The 9678-nt window shown below is 47.9% G+C and overlaps 3 protein-coding genes across 3 annotated transcripts; 2 read left to right on the forward strand and 1 right to left on the reverse strand.

Moving 5' to 3' along the window:
- Window positions 1–380: 380 nt before the first annotated feature.
- Window positions 381–3497, forward strand: F4812DRAFT_429114 (alpha/beta-hydrolase). Its single transcript, XM_047934240.1, has 4 exons — window positions 381–1059; window positions 1116–1538; window positions 1594–2771; window positions 2836–3497. The coding sequence occupies exons 1-4, from the start codon at window positions 940–942 to the stop codon at window positions 3260–3262; spliced, it is 2148 nt and encodes a 715-aa protein (XP_047790462.1). The 5' UTR covers window positions 381–939; the 3' UTR covers window positions 3263–3497.
- A 1477-nt stretch (window positions 3498–4974) lies between these two features.
- F4812DRAFT_459428 (acyltransferase family-domain-containing protein) lies at window positions 4975–6552 on the forward strand (the record flags this gene model as incomplete). The annotated part of the gene is made up of 1 exon (XM_047937543.1): window positions 4975–6552. One exon carries the CDS (start codon window positions 4975–4977, stop codon window positions 6550–6552), a length of 1578 nt encoding a protein of 525 aa, XP_047790463.1.
- Window positions 6553–7424: 872 nt separating this feature from the next.
- Window positions 7425–8982, reverse strand: F4812DRAFT_392615 (uncharacterized protein). Its single transcript, XM_047932132.1, has one exon. The coding sequence runs from the start codon at window positions 8750–8752 to the stop codon at window positions 7967–7969; it is 786 nt and encodes a 261-aa protein (XP_047790464.1). The 5' UTR covers window positions 8753–8982; the 3' UTR covers window positions 7425–7966.
- Window positions 8983–9678: the final 696 nt, after the last annotated feature.

Here is a 9678-nt window from a genome sequence, read left to right on the forward strand (position 1 = left end):
TCTAATAAGAATTTTTTCTTATCTACGCCTAGCAAATACGAAGTACCTATTTTAGTCAAGGTCAACAATGATATAAGAGGAATAATAAGACTTCAGTAACGGGCAAACGACTCGGGCCAGTAGCTTACCGCGTCCAAGTCGGTTATCATGATTCCCAGCCTATGTCCCGATTGAGAAGTATCCCGAATGAACGGTCTGACGGCCAAGCACGCGATTCCGCGGTGAATGTGCGAAGGGCTACTAGGGCTACCGTTCCTTGCATAGGCACGCGCTCGGCGCCAATCATATCCCGTTAAGGTGTAGATTTATCTCGCAAGAAGTGGGGAGCAATCATCCGAAATGTAGACTCGACAAGGATCTCTCTTTCGCTACTATACACACGTATGTAGGTGAGATCCCCGCATCATTCCATCTTTTCCGGCTGCGAATCAGAGCCATCCGAACTCGGGAGCTGTATGCCTATTGGAGAACCTGCTGTTGACCGATCAAGACGCCCCAATGACGGATCGCAAACCTGGCCGGTCGAATATCGATTAGACACGAGAACGCCAAGTACTCACCTGCCTTTTTCATATAGGAAGCTCCAAACTAGTGCTGAGCTCTTTCTCACTGTGCCGTTCTGCTGGTGCGATACAAGATAGAAGATACTGGAAATTCAAACTCTAGGCCTGGTCCAGGTCCATGGAAATCACGGCATGACGCAATTCCAAGAGATACCGGTGTAATATGTAGTGTGATTGTTGATTGTTTTCCCTGATATACCCCACCTCGCTTTCCAGCCCTAGCTTCTTTGTTGTAGTTATTTGATGGTGTCCTGGGCCCTTCCATTTTCATAGAACTTTTTGTTCAACCCACCTACCTCAAGCCAAGCTACCATAGGGTCGTAGGTTATCGGCGTGGAAAGTAGGTTGTTCTCGTCGTGACCCTAGGTACGTGAAGATGAGGTTTCGATCGCCAGCAGCGGTAGCTTTCGCTGCCCTGCCTACCGTCTTCGGTATTACGCCAGAGTCTATGCTCGCTGCGAACCGCTATGGCGTTGCCGCACCCAACCCCAGTGGTGTATGTACCCAATGTTTCACAGCTAGCCTCGTGTAGTACACTAACCAATTGTAAAGGACTTTGCACTCTACACGGTATCTAACTACACGTTTGAGACCAAGAAGAGGTCATCGCAGTGGAACAAGCTCGATTTGAAAACTGGCGAGATCTCTGTCTGGTATTCCGGCTCCGACATTTCGGAAGTTGTGTTTGTCGGATCAACGCCTACAAGCATCATTTACATCAACGGCACGAACGCCGAAGACGACGGCGGTATAAGCTTATATGCTGCAGACGTCAACTCCCTAAAGGATGCCAAGTTGATCACATCCTTGCCCGCGCCCTACTCAGGTCTTAAAGCTGTCCGAACGGAATCCGGCGATATCCACTTCCTCGTATACACTAAGGCGTATCCTAACGGCACAGCGTACAACGAGGCATCTGCAAACACTCCGGCCAGCACGGCCAGGATTTACACACAAACTTACGTTCGCCATTGGGTAGGTGACTCGTTATAAAACTCAATAAGCATCGTTGGCTAATGGCGGTTCTCAGGACACATGGCTTGATGACAAGAAAAACGCCGTCTTTGGCGGCGTGCTGAAGGAATCCGGTGACTCCTACTCATTTTCCGGAGAGCTCACAAACTACGTCTCCGGCATTGCTAATGTCACACGCGCCGAGAGCCCCTACGACCAGAGTGACGAGAGTGATTACGACATCTCGCCCGATGGAAGTGGTGTTGTTTTCCTGACTAAGGATCCTTCGCTTCCGTTGGCTAATTATACCGCTGATGTGATCTACTATGTGCCGTTCAATGGCACTTCAAAGGACGCCGTTCCGATCAATGCCAGGGGTACTACCAAGTACCCCAAAGCCCAAGGCGCCGCCGTAAGCCCGAGGTTTTCTCCTTCCGGAAAGAAAATTGCGTATTTCCAGATGAACAATATCGCCTACGAGTCGGATCGTAATATCCTTTACGTCGCGGACGCGGATCCGGAAGACTTCAACGTGACTGCACTCGCGCTGGACTGGGATAGATCGCCAGATAGTCTAGCATGGTCCAAGGACTCAGAGACCCTCTTTGTCGCTGCTCCAGATCTAGGTCGAGAACGTATCTTCCCTGTTCCTCTTACCGCTGGCGATTCGTATGTCCCCAAGAACATTACGAACGAAGGTGTACCTGCCGGCTTTTATGTCCTGCCTGATGACTCCATTCTCGTATCCGATTCCAAGATCTGGACGAGCCGGGATATCTACACAGTATCGCCGGAAGGTGATGTCATCAAGACATACTTCCAGGCTAATCTGGTCGACCCTGCTCTCGCTGGTCTTGGGCCGGAGGATGTGTCTGAGTTCTATTACTCGACCAATACTTCTGAAATCAAGCAGCAATCATGGATTGTTTACCCCGAAGGCTTCGACGAGAACAAGACTTACCCGCTGGCTTTCATCACGCACGGCGGTCCCCAAGGTGCCCACTTCAACTCGTGGAGCACGCGGTGGAATTTCAAGGTATGGGCTGATCAGGGTTACGTCGTTATTGCGCCAAACCCAACGGCGAGTTCTGGTTGGGGCCAGAACTTGACAGATGCTATTCAAGGCCGGTGGGGATTATATCCGTACTGGGATCTGGTACATGTCTGGGACTACGTCAACAGCACCCTGAAGTATGTTGATACAGAGAATGGTATCGAAGCCGGCGCATCGTTCGGCGGATATATGACAAACTGGTAAGCCTTTTAACTTTGAAAAGGTAAAACCGAAAGCATATATACTAACGATAACTCCTTTTAGGATTCAAGGACACGAGCTTGGAAGGCGATTCAAGGCTCTCGTGACGCATGACGGCAGCACGTCGACTTTGAATCAATATGCCAGCGAGGAACTGTGGTTCATGAACCACGATTTCAGTGGCCAATTTAACTCGGGTGGTTTCGTACCTGGCTCGCCATACTACGACTGGAACCCCTTGTTGTACGTGGACAACTGGGCGACGCCGCACTTCGTAGTCCATAACTCGCTAGACTTCCGGCTACCCGTCAGCGAAGGCATTCTCCTCTTCAACCTCCTCCAGACGAAGGGTGTGCCGAGCAAACTGCTCAACTTCCCAGACGAGAACCACTGGGTTCTTAAGCAAGAGAACAGTTTGGTCTGGCACACGGAAATCTTCAAATGGATTAATCACTATAGCGGTATCAGTAATTCGTCTAGCCCTTATTAAGAGCTAGATGTAATTCACCTGTACGTAATTCGCTTGGGATCATGGAATTCTGTTGAATCCTGTAATACCTAATTTAATTAGACATTATCGTTTGATGAAGCAACATTGTGCGTTGTATCATGCATGTGACTCAATGCAAAAAAGTAAAGTACTTGCTTCAGCACAGCATAGAATGTGTGTGACTAGATACCAGGTAGGTAGGCAGCGGAACATACCTAATGTAAATCGATGTGATGCTTTTTAATGGTGTGTAGAAGATAAGATTGATATTTGCATGCTTTTTCTCACGAGGTAGCTAGGTACCTACCTAGTTATATTTTAAAGTTTGACATGTATTTGACATGTATCCCATTTAGATGGCAGGTATGAATCACATGGTTATAGGTAGGAGGTCCCTTAAGTAGGTGGTTTAGGTCCAGCCATACGTAATTTGAATACATCTTAGGAAGGTACATGACATTAGGTACCTCTGACATTACCTACATGGATATAAGCGTACAAGGTACTATGCAATTTAAAACAAGTCTAGTATGTAATCCGATAGTATAAATGAAGAACGTACGAAATTAGAAATGACCTAAACATTTTGGTTAAGATTTTCGTAGCCGCTGCCAACTTTCATTTCTCACCAACTCGTCTGCTCGTCTGTAGCAGACGTTAGCGGTTTCAACTCTTCTTGGAACGAACTTTAACCTCCCCCCACGCTCAACCACAGGGATCACCAAGCTTTTGTCCCTGTCGATCAAACGGAATTACTCCACTGCTCCACCGCCAATCGCTCCACTGCCACCAGGGTCCCATCTCATCGCCAAGACGAAACGGATGAAGCTCAAAGCGTGGCCAAGGAGAAAGATGACGCTGATGGCGTTCATCCAACAACCACCAGCCCACTAAAAATATCCGCTTATGTTGTCCACTGGGCCGGGGAGCAATGGAGCCGGTTCGACACAGTTTCTTGGATTCCTAGGTACCTAACACACCAGCACACTCACACACTCATACACTTACACGCTTACACCCTTTACTTCAACTTTCTAACCGTACTCAGACTTGTACCCTCCTTTTACATGGCCACATGTGTCTGCAAAACTATTCTGTTACCAATTCACTTGCACGTATTGTCTAAGCTGATTGAGTAAGACATAGGATACTAGGTAGGTACGTACTACTACGGTATAAGGGGGTCAAGCCATGTTCTATACGTCCTCGACTCCTTTATTACACTATAATCCATATACGTGGTATAGTTCATCCACTCCACATTTAACATTATGGGGCGGCCAAACGTTAGCAAGTCATCTTATACCTGACGAAAGTCTACCGCACATCTTTCTTTATACGTCAAGCGACATGACGGGGGAACGGTTTCGGATATTCGTAATCTACTTGTCTGCTTGGGGAAGCAATGAATAAGAGGATGACATGACATACGTTAGGTAGATTAGGTACATAATTCAGCCGCTTTTCCCTTGACGATCAGTATCCTTCGCTGCCAGGGTGCGCAACATGATCTTCATCATAAGTGGTCCGTGACGGCCTCGGCTTCAGATGGATAGACAAGGAAACAACTCGGTGTAATGAGCTCTTTTCTTCTTTGTCGTATACTCAGGGGCTAGGTTACTTGTCCAAAAAAAAAAGTGCTACCTACTTGGTAACCGTGGCCGGTACTCCTACCTAAATCTTCTTCACTTCTTTCACTACATTGCCGGACAATGAATGGTTATGCGCTGTCAAGGGCTTCGCTCTCCCACGAGGAGAAGCTGTCTCTCATCGACGATAGATCTCTCTCGGATGTAGATAGTGAGAGTGCTCGCGCGGATCTCGACGGTCGTTTCTCGGGCATACAATGGGCTGCCACAGCAAAGTCTTATTGTAACGGCCTACGTCTATCGTCATGGAGCTCTTTAATGCTCCGGATAGGCATGTTTCTACTACCCAGTTTCGTTCACCACCGGTTTGTCCGTGAGCGGTTTCGGCCAGAGAAGCTTCACCCAACGGCATATCTTGACGGAATGCGAGGTCTAGCGGCGTTGTTTGTATTTTTTTGCCATTATTTTTACACGGCTTTCAGGGTAGCAGAGGGCTGGGGTTCCAACGATGCCAACTACGAGATATGGCGGCTACCTTTTGTCCGGCTACTCTACAGCGGGCCGTCTATGGTCTGCATATTCTTCGTCATTTCAGGATACGCTCTCTCGCTAAAACCACTAAAACAACTTCGAAGTCGTTCTTTCGATGGTTTCTCGCAAACCATGACCTCGTTCGTCTTCCGTCGCTTCTTTCGCTTATACCTCCCGCCGATGATCTCGACCTTCAGTGTGTTAGTCCTACTTCGATTTGGCTTTTACGAAGTTACTAGGGCCTTTTCCGGCGACCGGCAATATATACACAATGTTATAGAGCATCATCCCGTTTTGGAGGAGACCACTCGGAAGCAGTTGCGTCATTGGATGATAGAGATGTACAATTTCGTACACATTTGGGGCTGGGAGAAGTTTGGCGGTGCGACTGGATATGATGTCCACCTCTGGACTATTCCCGTGGAGTTCCGGTGTTCAATGATGCTCTTCCTAATAATATTCGGCACAGCTAGACTACGGACCGGCGTACGGTTCCTCTGTCTTACCATCCTCATGTGGTTTGTGCTCCGTAGCGATCGATGGGAAATGGTTCTATTCCTTTCGGGGACGATGATTGCGGAATTAGATCTCATCCGCGGCGCCCATGAGCCGAACAATCAACCGCCTGCTCCCCCCTTGACATTACTCCCACTTGAAAAGACACCAGACACCGTCCCCGAAAAAAGGGGCCCGTGTAACCACCTATGGACTTTATTGTCTATCCCAGCTCTCTATCTGATGTCGGAGCCAGACGCCGGACCCGCCGGCGTTCCCGGGTGGGAATATCTCGGGGCGCATATCCCCGAGTGGTTTTCGGATAAGTACCGATACTACCAGATGATCGGGTCGATCATATTCGTGTTCTGCACGGCGCGATCGACCTCCTGGCAACGGTTCTTCAACTCGCCCGCGGTGCAATACTTCGGGCGCATCAGCTACGCGCTCTACCTTATGCACGGGCCCGTCACGCATACGATCGGCTTCGTGGTGCAGAAGCGCGTCTGGGATTACACGACGACGGAGGGCTCCATGTATCGCTGGGGCTGCGTGCTCGCGGCCGTGGTCAACATCCCGCTCGTCATATGGGCTGCGGACGTCTTCTGGCGCGCCGTGGATGCGCCGACGGTTAGGTTCACGAAGTGGCTCGAGACGAAGCTGTCTATCGAGTAAGCCAAGGGGGAGGGGTTTATACGTACCAAGTGTGACGTGGAAAGGACCGCGGGGACGGGTTCGTTTTGGATTATGTGTAAATAGGTTATTGGGTATTTAATAAATTGGTTAGTAATAGAGCCTTGCTACTCGCTGAGTTTTGTCGTATTGATCCTTGCTCTCTTGGTCAGGTTACCTTGATGGATGGTTGTTGAATTTCATGTGCCCCCCACCCCGATGAGAATAAAAAAGAAGTCCAAGTATTTACGAGCCATATTACATATCATACGTCTTAATCAGGTCATCGAGCTACTCAATAGTGATTGGTACTTAGAGGTTAGAATGCTCTGAGTTAAAATACACAAATCCCTAAAGCATCATCTGTGCTCCATTACAACAGGTTAGGTATAGGTAGTTAGGTACCTACCTATACCTTCCTTGTTATGGCCTTTCTTCAAACACTTTTAAGAGCATTTGTATCTTGTCAAAAGAGTCGAAAATATAACTCTCGAGACATCCCCCTAGTTTCTTAAGAATATCGGTGAGCAAGTAATGACCAGCAAGACGAGGCATATAAGCAATATAGATACGTGGTATCCGGCAACGAGTCTTCGTGTTAGTTCATAAAAGTACCTATGTTCAAAACGTCTCGGCTGCGGTCAGATCCTCCGGGTAGGACGTCTTCCGTTCCTATGCAAAATCAGTAACGGCCTAACAGCGGCTAGTAGCAACTGAAGGTCATCTTCTCAGATGGAAATGCCCTGACTATTCGGAATATTAGTCGTCTCCTATTACAATCGGGGACGAATTATTAGCCAAATATGAATTTTGAATTACTAAAACATAAAGGTAACCAAGTATTTCCGCCGTTCATCACATCGGACAAGAAAACGTACATACATTAGGTTAGGTACCTATACGAGTCTCACTGGGCTGCGATTACTGGTTTCGTTCACGTGATCGTATATACACATTAGTAGTCCTGCATCACAACAACAATAACAGTAACGCGTAGGCCGTCGACGAAGACAACAAAACATAGAATTTTCGCGGGTACGAAACAAATGGGTTGTATTTTTTGTTGGTATTGATTTGACTTGGTTGACCTTGATCTATAGGAAAGCAAACGTAGCAAAAATTTCCGGGACGCCCTCTCTGGACAAACAACAAAAACCGATGTCAGCCATGGTGTGTGTGTGTGTCTGTAATCAACGCCTCAAAAATGCTTTGCCAGCGCTACCATGCGATGCTCCTCCCTATCCCTCTCCCATTCCAATACTAATTTGAACCCGTCAGTTTAACTCGTCAAGCGTCGTAGTCGGCGTGCTGTGTAATCTCGTATCCCTTATCCGACGATGGGGGGGAAAGCGGAGGAGTGAAGTGAAGTGAAGTGAAGTAGGCAGATCAAGAAAAATGTTTGGTGGTCTGTTCTCGATCAGTTATGCCGGCTTCTCTTCCCTTCTCTTCCGAACATGTCCTTTCCGAATGGTATATCGCCCACGTTGAATAGCTCCGCGAAGTTAATTGACCGCTTCTGACCAGCTCCCTTCCCGAGATGATTCGTAGGTTTCGGCCTGGGTCCCCGTTTGTTGGTGCGCGAGCGAGCCGGGTGAGGGATGGGAACTGCAGAAGAGCCCGGGGTAGAGCCGTCGTTCGTCCTAGTCGTGTCCGAAAGGTCCAGATTCTCCAAATTTAGGTATGGTTCTTGAGGGTACGGGTGCGACGCGCGAAAGGTGAAGGTGTCCTGCGTTGGAACGGTAATCATTTGTTGTTCGCCTATGGGAGAGTCGACGGTCGATTGATGTGCGGATGTGGGGAGAGACTCTTGTTGTAAGTGGGATTCGTTCCTCATCGTAGACAGATGCGCTTGGCTACCCGAGTGAATTTCCGGCGACGATATGGGGTCCGACTTTTCTACTTCGTCCTCGCTTTCGATCGCTTGGGGTGATATGTCTCGTCCGTCTAGACGTTCGGTCGCCCATTTCCGAACGAGCCAGCCTTCGCCATCGCTCACACCAATGTTGGACTTGTCGAGAAAGGCTAAGAGGTCATCAAGGCAATCTTGATAGCCATCTGCTCGGGCCTTTGTTTGGGCGGCGACGGATGTTTTGTAGAGCTTAGTGACGGATAATGCTGCGGCCTTGAAGGAATCAAGTAGTTGTTCAGGTGACTCACAACCCGCTGAGTTCTTAGCAGGCGAAGACCCCCTCAATGCATCCATTATGAGATTATGGAAAGTATGATGTTTGTCTGACCAACTGGCCGGGCTCGTTGTACCTTTTTTTTCTTTTTACGTAGATGGGCTCGAACTATAGGAAGTTGAATTTGGATTTTTGACGATAATATATTATTCGGTGGTGGATAGAATGGGATGGGAGGTAGTTAGTTTCAAAGGGTTCAAGATCGATCTTGTTTCTTTTTCTTCGTTGGGTTTGGTGGGGGTGTGGGTTAGTCGTTAGTCGGTGGGTCGAAGCCAGCAACAAATGGAAGATGCAGGTTACGTCGTATTGTTTCTACCAACTTTTGAAGACTTGTGATGAGCTTATTAGGGGGAAATCAAGGGAATGAAGCAGCGAAGCAACAAGGCAACGAAGCAACGAAGCAGCGAAGGAGGCGAGTAAGATTTCACAGTGGCAGATACAAATGGTAAGTATTGGTTGGTGTATTGATTTATTAGAGAGTCAGCAAGTTGGCGAAATGAGAAAATGGGAAGGAAAAATGAGAAATGCGAAATGCGAGATGCGAGATGCTACGTGTTGCAGTTGTTGTATGCAGTTCGGCCTTGTTACGTTAGGTACGTTCTTGTCCCTTGAGCCTTTGAGTCAGATGATTCCGGATTGATGATGAACAAGGTTAGGTATTGGTGGCTAAGTTACATAGGAGGTAGTAATAGTTAAGTTACCTACTTTAATAAAAAAAAGCCGTGGAGATAATCGGGTCTGGTTTGTCTGGCTAACTGGCTGACTGGCCGGCTGACTTGGGCCGTTGGACACCCGACCCGGACTAAACATTTAGAGTACTATGTTATGTAAGCATTTTCACAGGTAGATTAATAATTATCTCAGTAAACTCAGACCATAATTCAGATAACGGGCTTTGCCCGTGGGCGCCTCTTAAATGTATGGTCCGTGTATTTGTATTCATAAG

Source organism: Daldinia caldariorum, assembly GCF_022478825.1.
Source record: "Daldinia caldariorum strain CBS 122874 unplaced genomic scaffold F4812scaffold_8, whole genome shotgun sequence".
NCBI classification, from domain to species: Eukaryota; Fungi; Ascomycota; class Sordariomycetes; order Xylariales; family Hypoxylaceae; genus Daldinia; species Daldinia caldariorum.